Consider the following 20715-nt stretch of genomic DNA (forward strand, 5'->3'; position numbering starts at 1 on the left):
TCAGCATGTCTTGTATATATGGTTACAGGATAATCTAATCAGCCTTTGTGATTTTGAAATTATAATTTATATTATATGTTAATTGGGCCATTGTGGCTTGCTTAATAACAATGGAAACAAATGATGATTTACTGTTACAAGTGAAACTAGCCATTAAACTATATTGCTGAGCAATGCTATTGAACCTCTTGCTATTTTTGGCATTTAGGTGTGATGCATGTTCTCTTCGGTGGCCAGAAAACATGGCATGTGGCAGCCCTTTGAAGGTGCAGGCCTCTAATGTTAGTACATTTTGCACTGCGCTTTGTTGTGTTTGAAAAAAAAATGTTTTGTTGTGTCTGAAAAAATGTCTTCAATAAGACTTGTATTGTGGTACATATATTAATTTCTTAAGTACAATTAAAATCAATTACCAAACCTTGAGTGTTTTTTCCTTAAAAGTAAGTACTGATAGTTGTAGTGGCTTGGTGTAGTGGGTAGACTAAGCTATTAAGTGTGTAGATTACAATTTATCACTAGAGTAACATTTGTATGAATCGACCTGGTACCACCTATATGGCTAATCCTGTCTGTGTGACATAGGTGGATTATAGGTTCCCCAATTGTTTCTGGAAATAAACTGTTTTGACTTCTGTCACTGGGAGTAGGTGGGGAGCTATGCTATACAATCTGCTTCAGCTAATACCTCTTGGTTTTAAGGTTGGTTAAAGTTTATTGGGTCATGCAAAACTGGAACACAGCAACCATTGGGGGAGTGGGGGTTGTACCATCAAATCAAAACCTGCACTTTCACAGCCTGGCCATTTTGCACAATCATCTTTAAGGCAGCTCTGGGCACAGCAGGTTGCAAGAGTCTAATTGGAAAATGGTTTCAACATGGGTGATATTTTGATTATTGGGCAAAACGCACCGTGAGTTAATGAAGGCAGCTGGATGCTGGATGTCCCCTGGGAAGAGAACGGCCCTCCCATCACCTGGAGGCTGCGCATCTCATAGTTTCCAGCCAGGATGAAAGCAAAACGGCCCATCTGGCCTGGCTTGAGTGCCGCATCCGGGGCTCCATCCGGCCTGCCCTTCCTAACCTCCACGGGGGAAGGGCGGGACAGGTGTGGGACCGCCACCCGCAAGGAACACCCCATCCTGCTGGCTCTGGTGCGGGAGGGGGGCACAGCGTCCAGGTTCCCTCGGGACGGCTCAGGTGGGCCGGAGGAGTGGGGAAGCCCAAGCCCCCGAGCGTGAGGGGATGCCCAGTCCCTTCTCCGGGGGAGGCGCCCGGTTCAGAGATACGAAAGATCGCGAAAGAAACGGCGGCCTCCGCAGCCCCAGCCAGCGCTTCGCCGGGCAGCTACAGCGGTTGGTCCGGCGGAGATGCTGCCCGGGGGCGGGGGTGGCCAGGCGGGGCGCGGGTTCCGAGGCGGGGGCGGCGGGGGCGGCGGTTGTGCCGCCCGAGGAGGAGGAGGAGGAGGCGGATGGCGGCGGGGCGAGGGCGGCCGTGGCTGCTGCTGCTCCCGGCGGCGCTGCTGAGCTTCCTCCCGCCGGCGACCACGCACCCGAGTGAGTGGCGGGACGGGCGGGGAGAGGCTGCTGCGGCCATTGCGGATCCAGCGCGAGCCGGGGAGGCCTCCGCCGCAGAGGGCCCGGGGCTCCCGGGGAAGAGCCGGAGACCCCCGCCCGCCTTCGCCCCCCTGGGCGGGTGAGCGGCGCCAGACCGCCGGGCGTTTCCTTGGCGACAGGCCCCGAGCCTGGCTGGGCGGCGGGAGGGCGAAGAGAGGCGCCTCGGGGGTAATTCGGTACCCGGGAGCGGGAGAGGCCGCAGGAGGCGAGGAAAGAGGCGACGAAGCCCCCCCCCCCCCCCGGCCCTTCCCTGCAGCTCAGCGGCGGCTCTCGCTGGCCTCTCGGGGTCTCCTCCACTCCGTCCCACCGCAGCTTCTTCCGTCTCAACCGGGATCGCAGCCCATTCGGAAGAGAAACCGCTGCAGAAAGCCCGAGCACAAGCGGCGGGAGGCTAGGCGGTCATCTAAGGGCTGCCCAGATGTTTGCAGTTGCCGTCTACCTTCCTCCTTTATCTACATATCTGGTTATCACTTAGATCCCCCATCGGTCTTTTTCTGGGGCCAGACCACTTCAATGGGCTTCTCTGAGCTCACTTATTTTCCTTTCCATCTTGTATTTATCCATTCTTGACTCTAGGTTACTTCTTGGACCAAACACTCAACATTCTTAAGAACCCAATTTCCATAGCACCAGTTACTTTCATTGTTGCTCCTAATGTACTCAACTCCCATTTTCCTGCAACAAAGTGGTTTCTACCCACCTGTTTTTGCTTCTTCCCTTTCCCAACCCACCTCACATGGTTGCTGTTGTGGAGAGACTAGAGACTAGACTGCAATAGAATCGTTGGACGGTCTTGGAGGTCTTCTAGTCCAAAGCCTTGGAGGGAAGCCATTCCACTGATTAATTGTTCTCACTGAAAGGGAATTTTCCTTAATTCTAGGTTGGATCTCTCTTTGATAAACTTCCATCCATTGGGCCTGCCCTAAGGTTCTTTGGAGAATAGGTTGGGCCCCCTCTTGTTTGTGGCAGCCCCTCAAATATTGGAACAGCTATCATGTTGACCCTGCTCCTCCTTTTCAGAAAACTAGACCTACCCAATTCCTGGAACCATCTTTATAGATTTTAGCCTCCAGCCCCCTAACCTTCCCAGAGACGCAACATCTTTTTTGCATCATATTAATGAAAACCGGATGCATGGTGTGCTTTTGATATGTTCACCACCTTGGGTTACTTTTAAAAATAAGGACGACAGGATACAGACAGACAAAAACAAATGAACTATTCCTTATAGAACACCACATATTAACACTATGTTTCTGTTACACCTTGTTCTTTGCCGCAGCTCTTTTAGATTCTCCACCAGCCGCATTTGTGTGTACAGAAATCTGTATACATTCATGAGCCTAACCTCAAATGTGACCATAAATAATATTTAATATTATTTAATATGCCCATAATTCCATTAAACACCGCACATCTTTTTTCTTACTTCCTACTTAAGAAGGCTGAAACATGCTAAGCATTTTTTTTATTCTCAGTCACGTTTGATTTCTATCCCACATTACTGCTTTCAGTAGCCAACTATTAACTCCCTGATCATATAAAACATTCCACATTTCAACCCATTAAATGCTTTTTCTAAATGAACAGATACATTATAAACATTCCTTCTTACACTCTTACATTTCTCAGTTACCTACCAAAATGCAGATCCCGTGTCTGTCTTTTGTTATCCTGTCCGGTATAAAACCAGGCTGTCCAATGTTTTTCTCATCACTTTCCTAATGCACACGTTATAAAGATACAGTTTTGCACCATCTCTTGCTGCCTTTGGTGTTTGATATATTTACCACAGTTTATATACTACACAATAAAACAAGGCTCAAAGCAGTCTACAAAAGAAAAGAAATCACAACCTTAATACAAACTGAGCAAAACAAAGCAACATGGCCCCAAGGAAGAGCTACAACATCCAGTCTGTAGTAGGAAGGGTCCCTTGTTATCTCCCCATTCGAAGATTCCCTGGAAAAATCAGGTCTTGATGCCTTTCCTGACAACCAGCATGAGGGGAAACAGGAAGGAGGAGAGCAGCTGAGAGGCCTCCTCTTCATGTGTCCTGCCTCTCTCTCCTCTTTGAGAGAGATGATAGATTCTTCTAGGATCCTGTAAGATCTAATTAACAAATGACAGTCAAACTACATTAGTCTCCCTGCTTTCTGAAAAATAAAACCTACTGGATGGAATTTTTTTCTCTTTTTTTTAAAGAAAGGGTTTTTTTATTTTTCTCTTTCAAATTCATTCACAAATATACACTTTTATAATTACTTTTAACAGTTATCTATTCATCATTAATCTTTATTGTTATTTTCTCGCAAACATATAGAATAGAGTTTAGGTCACTTTCTGCCACCCCATGGCTTCATCTTATTTTGCAACAACCTTGCTCCTCTCTTCTCAACCTCCCTTCTCTGCCTTCTTCTTTCCTTCTCTCCTTCCTCATTTCTTCTTCCCCTCTCTTTCTCACACTATTCCTCTCTTCTCCTCCTTCTTCCCCTCTCTCGTATTCTTAATTCCCCTCCCTTACTTCATCTGCTTTTACCTTTTCTTCCTTTCCCTCCTCATCCTTTGGATGGAATTTTCTTTTGAATGCACATTGAAAAATTAATGATATTAAAGTGAAGCATGTGCTTGAATGGTTTGTGCTGTAATTCATAGATAAATTTGCAAGCCATCACATTTACATGTGCGCGCGTGCACACACACACACACACACACACACACACAGTGCTTCAACCTCAGCATTTCCTACCAGCAGACATTCCCAAAGCTGTATGAAACAGGGCTGTAATCACTAACATTTTCATTTTAATTTCACACTCTCACTCATTCCCAATCAAACCTTGAAAATACTCATTTCACTTCAATTTTATCCCAAACATCACTTAATTCTTAATTCTTTTTATTCACAGGGGCTCTTTGTTTAGTCTTTTTCATCCACTTCCAGAATAATTGTCAAATCACACTGCATTTTCTGTGCCTCTTTTTATAATAACTCTTCCTCTTATAGCCTCACCTAATACTGCAAAGCACAGTTGTTCGAGGTGGTTTTCATATTAGTTGAAGATATGGGAAAACCCACCCTACTTTTAATGTTTTGGTTGACTTCTTTAATCTTCATCAAAATCTTCATTCAATGTTTTCCCTTCTCTTCCAAATCGGGAAAGGAAGAAGAGATATTCGTTCCATGTTGTTTTTTCTTGGGACTAACCAGCTGGAACGGAACTTGACTGCTGGGGAGGAACCGTATCCCTCCAGTTCACTTTCTTGCATTAGTAGTGAAGTGGTTTGCTTTTCACCAGTTTCAACCCTGCTTAGGTTTTTGAGATCAGTTTTGTATTGGATGAGTCTGTTTTGAAAGAGCACTTTAAGCCATTCTCCTCATATGGCTACCATTGCTTGGCCAAGATTGTAACTCAGTGGAATTATATTAGATGACTTCCCTAACCTTACATATAGATTTGCTCAAGTTATTTCAAAGGAATGGTGGCAATAGATACAAAACATCATTCATGATTTTTTTAAAATAAAAAAATGAAGAAAATGTCTGTCATCTAAAATGAGCTGAAAATCTATTGTTACACTAATAGTGACTAACTCTAATTTTGTTGTTTGTCTTTTACTTTTTCTGTTTTGTTTTGTTTTTAGGTGTGACACACCGTTACGAAAATGTTAAAGTAGTGGAGGTAATGTTAGTTTCAAGTTACAGGAAATAGGTTGCATTTCTGATACCGTAAATGTATTAAATCACTTCTGATCCACACAAAAATATGAACATTCTTTTTTTCACACCCAACCAAGCATCCTTTCCCCACCCAGGCTGCATTAACCCATGGCACTAGGACAGTGATGGCAAACCTTTTTGACACCAAGTGCCCAGACTGGAACCTGCGTACATGTCCGTGTGCTGGAGCACCGGAAACTTGAAGACCAGCTGGCCGGCAAACACATGCCTATTTTTTGGCTGTTTTCAGCCCGCTTTTTGTGCCACTTTGGGGTCAAAAAAGGCCCCCAAAACAACCTGAAAGCAACCCCAAAAATGACCGGAAAACAGCCTGGTTTTTGGCTGTTTTTCAGGACGTTTTCCAGCCCCTGTGAAGACCAGCTGGCCAGCACGCATGTGCATGCCGGAAACCAGGACAGCTGGAGACAGTGCACATGCCCACAGAGAGGGCTCTGCATGCCATAGGTTCACCATCGCGGCACTAAGACATAGCTTGTTGATAGTAAGCCTTGATTTGCAGCTTAGAAATCTCAGTGCCTGGGTAGACGCAATAGACCAAACTAAAGAAGCAGTGTTACGGCTCAAACGATTATACTTGAATAACATTATGGGGAGAGTGTGTGTGTAAGTCAAGATTATGTGATGGGGAACCTCCCTGGGAAGGTTGCAAACAACAAACCCAGGACCCTGCAACCATTGCAAATACATGTCATGTATTGCCAAGCACCCGGAATTTAATCATGTGACTGTGGGGATGCTGCAATGGTCATAAATGTGAGAACTAGTCATAAGTCAGATTTTTCTCAGTGCTGTTGTAAATTTGAATGATCATTAAACAAATAGTTGTAGCAATAGCAATAGCACTTAGACATATATATTGCTTCCCAGTGCTTTTACAGCACTCTCTAAGGGATCTACAGGGTCAGCCTCTTGCCTCCAACAATTTGGGTTTTTACCAACCTCGGAAGGAGGGAAGGGTGAGTCAACCTTGAGCCTGGTGAGATTTGAACTGCCAAATTGCAGTTAGCAGAAGAAGACTGCAGTACTGCACTCCGTGGCTCATAAGTCAAGAACTACCTGTAATCCTTCTGAAAATATTGAACATCAGGCGCTGCCTCGGATGGTCTGGAGGCTAAGCGAGAGCTTGCTTGGATGCAGAATGGATGCCTCACAGCCTCGTGACTGCCTCTTGGATCAAGCTGCTTTCAAAAGTGGGCTGCAGGAGATCTATTGCTGCGTGGGAAGAAAATATTAGAATATCGAACTTATATTTATCTGATTCTTTAAAGCTCATATTTAATTTCCATTCTGGGGTTTAATATGCCTAATTTGTTGGTAGAGTACAACCTTGATATAATTAATTGATAAAGTTTATTGGCGGTGCATGCTTAAAATAATTTTACTGATAAGGGTGTAGAATCCTTCCAAGTGGGTTGGCCACTCTGCTGAAAGAGACGTTCCTTCCTGCCCAATTATGGATGGGCCTATGAAGAAAAAAAAACACGTTTGAGAATCTTATCAGTCTGATTGTCTTGACAACTTGAAGTTGGTAAAGATTCAGTTTGTGAGGTAAGTGTTCAGAATTGTTATTGAGGTAAAGGCTTTTGAAGCCTTAGCTTCAGCATTCAATATATTCTCCTGGAAGTTAAAAAAAAAACAAATTAAGCATGCAACAAAAGATAAAAAGCTGATTGCCAGAGTGAAATGATTCATTTTTCTCCCTCTTCAACAGATATCTGTGCAGCCAACTGCAGTTGAAGGGATTGTATCAGAAGGAAAAGATACTGTTGAAGTTCAGCGTAAGAATTATTTTTCCCCCTCTCCCATTACGTGTTCAAAGTGATTTGATGCACAATCATTTTAAAGTCTTCCCAGAACAGCTTTCTGTTGTTGTCTCAACTGGCCTGTTGTCATTGCACGAGCTTTTTTGGTTCTTCCTTTCAGTCTTTGCACAAGTTTATTATATGCGTTTGTGGGGGTGAGGGTCAGGAAAAAGAGATCTCTGGACATAAGGAATGCACCCTGCTATGGCTTCCTCAAATTTAAATGCAAATGTAGATACCTGTCAGGGTAATAGTCTGTGATAGATTTCAAAGAAATAGAAAGCCAGAGTGATCATCACACTCTTTAATAAAATAAACACAGGAGAAAATGGACACTGCTCCCTGTGATGGACCCCAGGTGTGTCAGCTGTGTTCTGCCATGGCACGCCTGTGCTTAAGCAGCAGTTGTGTAATGCTTTTTACACTGATCATTCATTAATCATGGATGCAAAACAAGCTGTATGAGAAACTGGCTTATCAGCCTATGAAATGCTTTTCTTTTTTTTTTTATTAAAATTTTTTAATTCTTAATTTAAAACAAATACAACATCTTTCTTTACATGCTATAAAAAGTGTATCAGTTGGTTACAAATAGACTTTTGTGCATCTCTTCCACAGTCAACAAACATAATTCATGTTAACTCGAGCATTTTAACTCAAATATTCATACATGTCACCATCATCATATATCCATCTTCATTTGACTATAATTATTATTAAAATAATAATAATAATAATAATAATAATAATAATAATAATAATAATGTGAGGGAATTGAAATGCCCAATGGCCAACTAATTAAATGCAACGAAAATGAAGCCTACAAATACTTAGGTATTCTGCAGTTGGATAATATCAAGCATGGAGAAGTAAAAACTATTGTCAGGCGAGAGTACACCAACAGAGTTAGGAAAATTTTGAAATCTAAATTGAATGGTGAAATACAATCAAGGCCATAAATACCTGGGCAATACCAGTTATAAGATACACAGCTGGTATAGTTAACTGGACACAAGCTGATTTGGACCTTTTGGACCGAAAAACCAGGAAACTAATGACAATGCACTACAGTTTACATCCACGTGGTGATACTGATAGACTGTACCTGCCCCGAAAATCAGGTGGCAGAGGATTATTACAAGTGAAGCAAACAGTTGAAGAAGAAAAACATGCACTGGCTGATTATTTAAAAGAAAGTCAAGAACATCTATTAATCGAAGTAAAGAACAAAAAACTACTGAAGGCCCAACAGACAAAACAAGAATACAGAAAAGATGTGATAAAATCAAGAATGGAGAGTTGGCAGAACAAAGCACTACATGGCCAATTTCTGGAAAAAATAAAAGATAAAGTGGACAGGGAACAAACTTGGTTATGGTTAAAAACAGGTACATTAAAGAAAGAAACAGAGTCACTAATCCTGGCTGCGCAAGAACAAGCTATCCGCACAAATGCCATTAAGGCCAAAATCGAAAAATCCTCTGATGATGCCAAATGCAGACTTTGCAAAGAAGCTGACGAAACTGTTGATCACATACTCAGCTGCTGTAAAAAAATCGCGCAGACTGATTATAAATTGCGGCACAATTCAGTAGCACAAATGATCCATTGGAATTTGTGCAAAAATTATAATATTAAAACAGCAACAAACTGGTGGGAACATCAGCCTGAAAAAGTCACAGAAAATCAGATGGTCAAGATCTTGTGGGATTTCCGTATACAAACCGACAAAATACTGGCGCATAATACACCAGACATCACACTGGTTGAGAAAAATAAGGTCACAATCATAGACATCGCAATACCAGGTGATAGCAGGGTCGCCGAGAAGGAACATGAAAAAATCGCAAAATACCAGGACTTAAAAATCGAAATTCAACGACTATGGCACAAACCAGCAGTGGTAATTCCAGTGGTAATTGGCACACTGGGTGCTATTCCAAAAGCACTGGAATTACATTTAAAACAGTTAAAAATTGACAAAATCACCATCAGTCAAATGCAAAAAGCTGCACTGCTTGGATCTGCACGCATATTACGAAAATACGTTACGACGTCCTAGGCCCCTGGGTGGGGCCCGACTAGTAACCAATGCCAAATCCGGCGAAACAACTGGCCGCTGTGATACAATTGTATAATAATAATAACTCAAAAACAAAAAGAATTGAAGGATAAGATCATGGAGCATTTTCTGCTTAATGAGGAAAGGCAACATTTACCATCACTAAAAACTGTGCCTAAGAAAATTTTGGCCCCTATCATGAAAATGGTTAATGCAGTGTTTTCAACAATTAAACCGGGATCCATCTTGGAAACAAACCAGTTAATGTACAGCGCAGCTGTAATAGTCACTAATGAACTAGGCATTAAAATTAAAGTACCTAGTCACACAACAGAAAAAGCATCAAAGCCAAAGGGGAAAATCCATTTAGAACAAAAAATCAAAAAATTAAGGGCAGATGCTAGTAACTTAAAGGACATGCATGAGCAACAGCTTAAAAACAACAAAATCATAGATCGGCTAATCAGAAGATGTAGATTGGATACAAGAAACATCAATGAAGCTGTAGAGATTGTAAAACAGCAGATAACAGCAACAGCTAGAAAAATTGAAAGATATGAGGCACGAATCATCCAATATAAACAAAATCAGCAATTTCGATCAGACCAACGGCGTTTTTATCAAAGTCTTAATGTGAATGGTGACACCAAAAGTGAAAAACCAGAAAAGCAGGCCACAGTTGAATTCTGGAAAGAATTGTGGGAAATGCAAAGGACTACAACAAGAAAGCAAAGTGGATACATGACTTTGAGAAAAGCATTGGCAACAAACAAATGCAAGTATTAGAAATAACAACTGAGATGGTCAAAAATCGAGTTAAAAAGGTAAAGAATTGGACATCACCTGGAAAGGACCAATTACATGGTTTCTGGCTCAAATATCTGACCAGTTTACATGCAATATTGGCCAGGCAACTGAATGAAATTTTACAAAAGGGCCAAATTGATGAATGGTTGACAACTGGAAAAACATACTTGATTCAGAAAGATTCAACTAAAGGAACAACACCTGAAAACTACAGACCCATAACATGCTTGCCAACAACCTTCAAATTACTCACAGGGATTATTGCAGATAACATGATGGATTATTTGGAAACAAACAACATCTTGCCAGTAGAGCAAAAGGCAACAAAAGAAGGAGCAGGGGCACAAAAGATCAGCTTCTAATTGATAAATGATATTAGAAAATTGTAAGAACAGAAAAACGAACTTGAATATGGTCTGGATTGATTACAAAAAGGCATTTGACTCACTGCCACATAGTTGGATCATAAAATGCTTAGAAACAACTGGCATTAGCAAAAATATTACATCCTTTACTGAAAAGGCGATGAAACAATGGAGAACTGAGTTGGCAGTAGGGAATGAGATCTACGGAATGGTTAATATCAAGTAAGGAATTTTCCAGGGTGATTCGCTTTCACCTCTTCTCTTCATCATCGCAATGATCCCACTATCAGTAATCTTAAAAAAAATGAAATTAGGCTACCAAACAGCCAAGAAGCTGAAAAAAAATCGCATTTACTATATATGGATGATTTTAAACTCTATGGAAAGTCAGAAATAGAAATCCAATCATTGACAAACACAGTCCGAGTATTCAGCACCGATATTTCAATGCAGTTTGGCATGGAAAAATGCGCCACTGTATCCATAAAAAGGGGCAAAATCACTGCATGTGAGGAAATTGAAATGCCCAATGGCCAATTAATTAAATGCAAAGAAAATGAAGCCTACAAATACTTAGGCATTCTGCAGTTGGATAACATCAAGCATGGAGAAGTAAAAACTATTGTCAGGCGAGAGTACACCAACAGAGTTAGGAAATTTTGAAATCTAAATTGAAAGGTGGAAATACAATCAAGGCCATAAATACCTGGGCAATACCAGTTATAAGATATACAGCTGGTATAGTTAACTGGACACAAGCTGATTTGGACCTTTTGGACCGAAAAACCAGGAAACTAATGACAATGCACTACAGTTTACATCCACGTGGTGATACTGATAGACTGTACCTGCCCCGAAAATCAAGTGGCAGAGGATTATTACAAGTGAAGCAAACAGTTGAAGAAGAAAAACATGCACTGGCTGATTATTTAAAAGAAAGTCAAGAACATCTATTAATCGAAGTAAAGAACAAAAAACTACTGAAGGCCCAACAGACAAAACAAGAATACAGAAAGATGTGATAAAATCAAGAATGGAGAGTTGGCAGAACAAAGCACTACATGGCCAATTTCTGGAAAAAATAAAAGATAAAGTGGACAGGGAACAAACTTGGTTATGGTTAAAAACAGGTACATTAAAGAAAGAAACAGAGTCACTAATCCTGGCTGCGCAAGAACAAGCTATCCGCACAAATGCCATTAAGGCCAAAATCGAAAAATCCTCTGATGATGCCAAATGCAGACTTTGCAAAGAAGCTGACGAAACTGTTGATCACATACTCAGCTGCTGTAAAAAAATCGCGCAGACTGATTATAAATTGCGGCACAATTCAGTAGCACAAATGATCCATTGGAATTTGTGCAAAAATTATAATATTAAAACAGCAACAAACTGGTGGGAACATCAGCCTGAAAAAGTCACAGAAAATCAGATGGTCAAGATCTTGTGGGATTTCCGTATACAAACCGACAAATACTGGCGCATAATACACCAGACATCACACTGGTTGAGAAAATAAGGTCACAATCATAGACATCGCAATACCAGGTGATAGCAGGGTCGCCGAGAAGGAACATGAAAAAATCGCAAAATACCAGGACTTAAAATCGAAATTCAACGACTATGGCACAACCAGCAGTGGTAATTCCAGTGGTAATTGGCACACTGGGTGCTATTCCAAAAGCACTGGAATTACATTTAAAACAGTTAAAAATTGACAAAATCACCATCAGTCAAATGCAAAAAGCTGCACTGCTTGGATCTGCACGCATATTACGAAAATACGTTACGACGTCCTAGGCCCCTGGGTGGGGCCCGACTAGTAACCAATGCCAAATCCGGCGAAACAACTGGCCGCTGTGATACAATTGTATAATAATAATAACTCAAAAACAAAAAGAATTGAAGGATAAGATCATGGAGCATTTTCTGCTTAATGAGGAAAGGCAACATTTACCATCACTAAAAACTGTGCCTAAGAAAATTTTGGCCCCTATCATGAAAATGGTTAATGCAGTGTTTTCAACAATTAAACCGGGATCCATCTTGGAAACAAACCAGTTAATGTACAGCGCAGCTGTAATAGTCACTAATGAACTAGGCATTAAAATTAAAGTACCTAGTCACACAACAGAAAAAGCATCAAAGCCAAAGGGGAAAATCCATTTAGAACAAAAAATCAAAAAATTAAGGGCAGATGCTAGTAACTTAAAGGACATGCATGAGCAACAGCTTAAAAACAACAAAATCATAGATCGGCTAATCAGAAGATGTAGATTGGATACAAGAAACATCAATGAAGCTGTAGAGATTGTAAAACAGCAGATAACAGCAACAGCTAGAAAAATTGAAAGATATGAGGCACGAATCATCCAATATAAACAAAATCAGCAATTTCGATCAGACCAACGGCGTTTTTATCAAAGTCTTAATGTGAATGGTGACACCAAAAGTGAAAAACCAGAAAAGCAGGCCACAGTTGAATTCTGGAAAGAATTGTGGGAAAATGCAAAGGACTACAACAAGAAAGCAAAGTGGATACATGACTTTGAGAAAAGCATTGGCAACAAACAAATGCAAGTATTAGAAATAACAACTGAGATGGTCAAAAATCGAGTTAAAAAGGTAAAGAATTGGACATCACCTGGAAAGGACCAATTACATGGTTTCTGGCTCAAATATCTGACCAGTTTACATGCAATATTGGCCAGGCAACTGAATGAAATTTTACAAAAGGGCCAAATTGATGAATGGTTGACAACTGGAAAAACATACTTGATTCAGAAAGATTCAACTAAAGGAACAACACCTGAAAACTACAGACCCATAACATGCTTGCCAACAACCTTCAAATTACTCACAGGGATTATTGCAGATAACATGATGGATTATTTGGAAACAAACAACATCTTGCCAGTAGAGCAAAAAGGCAACAAAAGAAGGAGCAGGGGCACAAAAGATCAGCTTCTAATTGATAAAATGATATTAGAAAATTGTAAGAACAGAAAAACGAACTTGAATATGGTCTGGATTGATTACAAAAAGGCATTTGACTCACTGCCACATAGTTGGATCATAAAATGCTTAGAAACAACTGGCATTAGCAAAAATATTACATCCTTTACTGAAAAGGCGATGAAACAATGGAGAACTGAGTTGGCAGTAGGGAATGAGATCTACGGAATGGTTAATATCAAGTAAGGAATTTTCCAGGGTGATTCGCTTTCACCTCTTCTCTTCATCATCGCAATGATCCCACTATCAGTAATCTTAAAAAAAATGAAATTAGGCTACCAAACAGCCAAAGAAGCTGAAAAAAAATCGCATTTACTATATATGGATGATTTTAAACTCTATGGAAAGTCAGAAATAGAAATCCAATCATTGACAAACACAGTCCGAGTATTCAGCACCGATATTTCAATGCAGTTTGGCATGGAAAAATGCGCCACTGTATCCATAAAAAGGGGCAAAATCACTGCATGTGAGGAAATTGAAATGCCCAATGGCCAATTAATTAAATGCAAAGAAAATGAAGCCTACAAATACTTAGGCATTCTGCAGTTGGATAACATCAAGCATGGAGAAGTAAAAACTATTGTCAGGCGAGAGTACACCAACAGAGTTAGGAAAATTTTGAAATCTAAATTGAAAGGTGGAAATACAATCAAGGCCATAAATACCTGGGCAATACCAGTTATAAGATATACAGCTGGTATAGTTAACTGGACACAAGCTGATTTGGACCTTTTGGACCGAAAAACCAGGAAACTAATGACAATGCACTACAGTTTACATCCACGTGGTGATACTGATAGACTGTACCTGCCCCGAAAATCAAGTGGCAGAGGATTATTACAAGTGAAGCAAACAGTTGAAGAAGAAAAACATGCACTGGCTGATTATTTAAAAGAAAGTCAAGAACATCTATTAATCGAAGTAAAGAACAAAAATCTACTGAAGGCCCAACAGACAAAACAAGAATACAGAAAAGATGTGATAAAATCAAGAATGGAGAGTTGGCAGAACAAAGCACTGCATGGCCAATTTCTGGAAAAAATAAAAGATAAAGTGGACAGTGAACAAACTTGGTTATGGTTAACAACAGGTACATTAAAGAAAGAAACAAAGTCACTAATCCTGGCTGCGCAAGAACAAGCTATCCGCACAAATGCCATTAAGGCCAAAATTGAAAAATCCTCTGATGATGCCAAATGCAGACTTTGCAAAGAAGCTGATGAAACTGTTGATCACATACTCAGCTGCTGTAAAAAAAATCGCGCAGACTGATTATAAATTGCGGCACAATTCAGTACCACAAATGATCCATTGGAACTTGTGCAAAAATTATAATATTAAAACAGCAACAAACTGGTGGGAACATCAGCCTGAAAAACTCACCGAAAATCAGATGATCAAGATCTTGTGGGATTTCCGTATACAAACCGACAAAATACTGGCGCATAATACACCAGACATCACACTGGTTGAGAAAAATAAGGTCACAATCATAGACATCGCAATACCAGGTGATAGCGGTGGCAATTGGCACACTGGGTGCTATTCCAAAAGCACTGGAATTACATTTAAAACAGTTAAAAATTGACAAAATCACCATCAGTCAAATGCAAAAAGCCGCACTGCTTGGATCTGCACGCATATTACGAAAATACGTTACGACGTCCTAGGCCCCTGGGTGGGGCCCGACTAGTAACCAATGCCAAATCTGGCGAAACAACTGGCCGCTGTGATACAATTGTATAATAATAATAATTATTATTATTATTATTATTGTTGTTGTTGTTGTTGTTGTTTCTTAAACAATACATGCCCACACCAGTGGGAAAAGAAAACAAACAAACAAACAAACAAAGAAGACAAAAAGAACAAAAAGCAAGGCAGGGAAAAAAAAAGAAAAAAGAAAAACAAAAGAGAAACCAAAAAGAAGAAGAAAAAAGAACACAGGTATATATTATTAAAAAAAAGTATATCAGCTGGTTACAACATGTTTTGGTGCATCTCTGCCATTAATTCATATTAATTCAAATATCTTAACTCAAATTTTTACCATATTGACATCATTATGCCTCCACTTTTAGTTGACTACTGTTATTTAAATATCCTTCATCCTTAAATATGCCAAAGATTTAATCCATAACCACATGCTGACATTTCATTTACTTGTTTGTAAAATCCTCTATTAACATCAAATCCTCATATCCTGTTTTAGCTGAACATCCATAATATTTAATACCAAAAATTCCATCTTCCATGCAGTATAGTTTATTATCATTCTCCCTTCTTCATGTAATTATATCGTATATCGTAACATTTTCCCCATATTAGTTAACATTTAACTGTATATATTTTATTTTATTTTTAATAATGATAATTATTGTGATTAATAACCTTTGTATATGGTCCAAAAATATTTCCAACCTTCCCTTCTCGTATCCAATTATTATTTATCATATCAACTCCACATTATATACATTACTATCAATATCAATTGTTATTCAGCTATATCTATTACAAATAAGAGTAATTAGATTTAGCTAGTTTTAAATTGTATTCTTAAATTGTATTCTTCTATCAGCCTATGTCTCTCCAATAACAAAACCTTCTTAGTCCTATTGCCATTCGTGGAACAAATTTACTCAATGTTTTTATAAGCAAGTCCAAACAGGAATATCTTCGCACCTTTTTGCTTAGGATGCCTGTGATGTAATAACGTTGTCCTAGGCTTGTTGCACTTTTCAGCTTGTCTTTAATTCTGAAGGGTGGTATCAAAAATTCTGCAAATGATGTTTCATAAAGTATAGATTCTTTAATGCTTCTCATTCCTCCTGCGCTCTATCTTTTGAAATAAATCTTCTGTATGGCTGCCCCCCTTTCAAGCGTTGCATCTCTTTCTCCCTCCGAAGTAAACCAGATGCCCGGCGTGTCAGCAAGTTGAGAGACTTCATTTCTGACATTCTTCATTTGTATTTCAGGAACATTCAAACATTCAACGTTCTCATTTTTTTCTTCATATTTTAATGTTAGATAGTCCAGCTTTTTTTCAAATCTTTCATATGTGTCAAACAACTTTTGAAATGCGGAGAAAATCATTTGAAACGAATCATTTGAAGCAAGTATAGACGCCATGTTGTGACTCAGCTAGAAGCTTTAAGATATTTGCAAGTAAGAACACGCTTGGAGCTGTGCGATCTTATCTGATCTTAGACCAACACAGCCAAGCAATAAAAGTGTCAGATTGTAAAAAGCCAAATTGTAGTAAATTGGTTTACAGCCCACTTCAGGAGAGTCAGAGGGAATGTTAGAATAATCTTTCCTTTATCCACGTAAACAGCATTTAAAACATTTAAGAAATAGGGTAACCACCGGCCATAAATCCATTAAAAAAAAACCAATTCGCCGCTAGATTCTTCTGTTCTTTGGTTTCAATTAGCTTAAATTTTTATGCGGATCGTATCTCTTTGAGTAGTAAAATCAGCTTACCAGTTGAAATCACTCCCACCATTCTTAGGGGCAACCTGCAGTTTCGGTTAGCTTACAGCTAATCCAGAAGGAGCTGGCAAATGAGGTTAAATTCCAAGCCCCCCAGAGACTTGCAAACGTCTCTGAGGTCACTGGATCTTCCACAACCTTTCACTCTCTCTCTGGGACAGCTAGGGTCCGAAACGACCCGTCCAATTTCCTTCGGAATAGGGGAATTTCAGGAATAGCCTGAAACTCCGTCTTCTCACTGCTAAACCCCGCCTTCTTGAAATGCTTTTCTTGTGAACTCCTGGCACTACCTCCACTGGCAGCCTGTGCCATGTTTTGCACCTCTGGCTTTTTATACTAAAAGTCCATGGAACTGTTAAACATGGGGCTAGCTTGGTTCACGCTATACACTCAGCCATACCATCAGAAAAAGCACTGTATTAACAGGCTTTGGGGATTCGTCAGAAAACAAATGAGGGCAAGATGGAGTCAAACTGCTGAGGACTATTTATGGAATCCTGGCAGGATCTCAAGCCAAAGAATAATAAGACAAGAGGTGGGCTTTTGTTGGACTGTGGAGTTGCCACATCAGGAAGTGAATCTTTTGGGAAAGAGAATATGCCAGGCCTCTCAAGTTAAAATCATAGAATCTTTGGAGCCACCACATTTGGTATAAGCACCATCCGCTGCCCGCTTTCCTTTCCCTGGTTCATTGCTATCTTTCCCGTCTTTCAAGAAATAAAAGACAGGAAATTCCCTAGCAGCGTGCCTCTGCCCATCATCCTTTTCTGCTGCTGACATCCAGCATCTCTGCCTCAGGTTATTTTGCAGGTCAGTCTAAAAAGAAGGGAAACAACAAAATAGAGTTGGAAGACACCTTGGAGATCTTCTAGTCCAACTCCCTGCTCAAGCAGGAGATTCTATACAATTCTGGACAAATTGCTATCCAATCTCTTCTTGAAAAGTTCCAATGATGGACCACCCACAACTTCTGAAGGCAAGCGAGTAACTACTCTCACTGTCAGAAAATGTCTTATTTCTAAGTTGGTTCCCTCCTTGATTAATTTCTATCTATTGCTTCTTGTGCAGCCCTCAGTCCTTTGGAGAATAGGTCAACCACCTGTGTGGAATTGTGATAGCCTCTCAAGTATTAGAAGACTGCTATCATGATACCCCTAGTCCTTCTCTTTGTTAGACATTAGACATACCGAATTCCCACAACCATTCGTCATATGCTTCAGCCTCTAGGCTCATATTCATCTTTGTTGCTCTCTGCACTCTTTCTAGGGTCTCAACATCTTTTTTGTATCGTGATGACCAGAACTGGAGTATTGGTCTCACCAATGCAGTAGAAAACGGTGCCGTACGATAACTTCCTATGAATGTTAGTATACAAGCATCTGAGGCCTTTTTGATTGACTCTGCATTTGCTTCCTTCGTGTCCTGTTTTATATTTGATATCCTCTTCTTTCTTACCACTTAATTGATTGCCTTAAGATTTATGCTTGGATTCGAGTCCTAAAAATTGGTCTCCTTCCCCATCAGTTACAATTTAAAGCACTTCAGATAAGCTGAGCCAGTTGTTTTCCAAAAATATTCTCCTCCGTTCTTTTGAGGTGTAGGCCATCCCCCTGCCAGAAGCCCTTCATGTAGTTATTGTAGACTGTGGTCTAGGAATCCAAAGATCTCTTGATGGCACCATCCTTTAAGGCAGTGGCTTACTTCAAAAATTATCTGTTCTGTCATTGGATGTTTACTTTTGTTGGGAGCACAGATGAAAACACCACCTGTGTACCCATCTCTTTGGCTTTCATGCTTAGTCGCTCATAGTCTGTTGCTATTGTTTTCAGGCTCTTTGTTATATCATTCATTCTCATGTGAAAGAGGACAAAGGGACAATTATTTTAATACACCTCTCAATTACATCTTTGATCTTTGCTCCTGGGAGACAGCATACTTCTCTAGGTAGATTGTCTGGTCTACAAAACTGCAATTCAGTTCCCCTGAATAGTGAGCCTCCTATCACCAACAGACGTCTTTTTTTCTTGAGCAAGTCTAGTCTCCTTTTCTCCCTGTGATTGGTGACACCTGATGATGTCCTTTCTCCAGAAGTCTGCATGCTGTCTTATGAGGAGAGGCTTTGAAATTGATTGTTTAGCTTCAACAGGGCTGGACTGGATTGCATGGGCAATTTTTTTTTTATTTTCTGAGAGTACGGGGCCCTTCTGGTAGCAGAATATATCACTAAGCCATAAAACATAACAGAATTCAAATAATTTCATCTGGATTTAAACTAGGAACGGTTATTAATGAAACACTGAGTTCTTTCAAATTGTGGTATGTAGCAGTGCAGACATGTTTATAAAAGCTGTTTCTTTTTCAGAAGACAAAAAAGTAAACAAGGTATACATTTAATGGTTTTATTTTCTGCTTCACAGAACTTTCCAACACAGGTGAAACTGCAGCAAAAAAGGAAGAGCAAACTTTGAATGATCTTGTGAATCTTTTGCAAGATGTGGTAAAAAATATCCCCACAGAAGTTGTATTGTCAACTGAACCCCCTCCAACTTTTTTGGCACCCGAAATGGCAACTTCTCCATCTGTAGCAGTGGACACTGTTTGGGTAAATGTGCACCCCCAAAGTGAGAAGTCCCAGTCAATTGCCTTGATGAGAACGGATACTCCAACTACAACAGCCTTTTGGAAACTCAGAAATGACTCATCTGCATCTGTTATCCTGCACCCAAGTCCCTCAGAAAACCTCCCACATGAGACAAGTGAGTCTGTTATTCTGATTTCTGAAGAGTCAACTCCAGGAGACACACTGAGCACTATTTCCATTCAGTTGGAAAAAGAATCAACCACTAAGAAAGAAGGTAAGAATTTTGATCAGTTAACAAATGGAGCCTTGGCTAGTCTAGTGGAATCTCTAAGAAATGTACAAAAGTTACATAGGACGCTAGACAATAATGAACTACAGCACAAAAGCCTTCCAGTGAAGTTGACTCATCATGAGTCTAGAGGCTTAGACATCTTAGAAGCAATTGATACACTAATTAAAACCATTAAGAATGCACCATCCTCTGTTAAAGAAGACCCAGCTCTTCATGAGTATGTTGAGGAAGCTGAGGGTTACTTAAAAAATGCTCTGGAATTAGCAGGGGAGGCAGAGAGGAAGCTGTTGCAGAAGAAGGAGCAGGAGATGAAACTTGACATTGAGCTTCTTAATCCCCCATCAACAGCTCCACCTGTAACAGAAATGAAGCTGGACATAGAGCTGCCTTCCTCCCTCTCATCCGAAGCATCTGAGACAGAAATAAAGCTGGATATAGAGATCACTCCTTCCCCATCAACACCTCCAGCCGTCACGACATCTCCTTCCCCATCAACAGCTACATCAGTATCGGAAGTGGAGATCGTTTTGCCTGCATCTGAGTCTCTGGAAAAGAAAGCAGAAGACACCGAAAAAGAAATGGGGAAATTAAAAGCATTTATTAATTTATTATATGGCTTTAGCCCCGAATTAACAGAATATGCAGAAAATTCACCACATAAAAAGATGGCTCAGGATATGGTTGAAAGATCAATGGATGTCCTGGATGCCATAAAGAGTGTTTTTTGCGGAAATCCCAAAAAACAAAGTAAACAGATTTTGAAGCATTTGTTACAGAAAGACATGGAGCTCGTAAGACAAGCCATGAAGGAAAAAAGAGCCTCTTAAGATACGTTTACTCCTTGGTACTGTAGGTTTTTATGAACAATCAAGAGGTCTGGTATCTTAATTGTAACAGCTATTGAAATACACCTGTAGCCTTTTTCATGCCCAAAATTAAA

The 20715-nt window shown here is 40.1% G+C and overlaps 1 protein-coding gene across 2 annotated transcripts; it reads left to right on the forward strand.

The window, feature by feature from the left end:
* Positions 1-1458: 1458 nt before the first annotated feature.
* On the forward strand, positions 1459-20715 carry LOC116518863. 2 transcript variants are annotated; one of them, XM_032232392.1, is made up of 5 exons: positions 1459-1554; positions 5260-5297; positions 7068-7134; positions 19320-19757; positions 20124-20715. In XM_032232392.1, exons 1-5 carry the CDS (start codon positions 1470-1472, stop codon positions 20600-20602), a joined length of 1107 nt encoding a protein of 368 aa, XP_032088283.1. In that variant the 5' UTR covers positions 1459-1469; the 3' UTR covers positions 20603-20715. The 2 variants fall into 2 exon arrangements, with proteins under 2 accessions (XP_032088283.1, XP_032088282.1); XM_032232391.1 differs by having other exon boundaries at positions 19320-20715.

Source organism: Thamnophis elegans, chromosome 16 (assembly GCF_009769535.1).
Source record: "Thamnophis elegans isolate rThaEle1 chromosome 16, rThaEle1.pri, whole genome shotgun sequence".
NCBI lineage: Eukaryota > Metazoa > Chordata > Lepidosauria > Squamata > Colubridae > Thamnophis > Thamnophis elegans.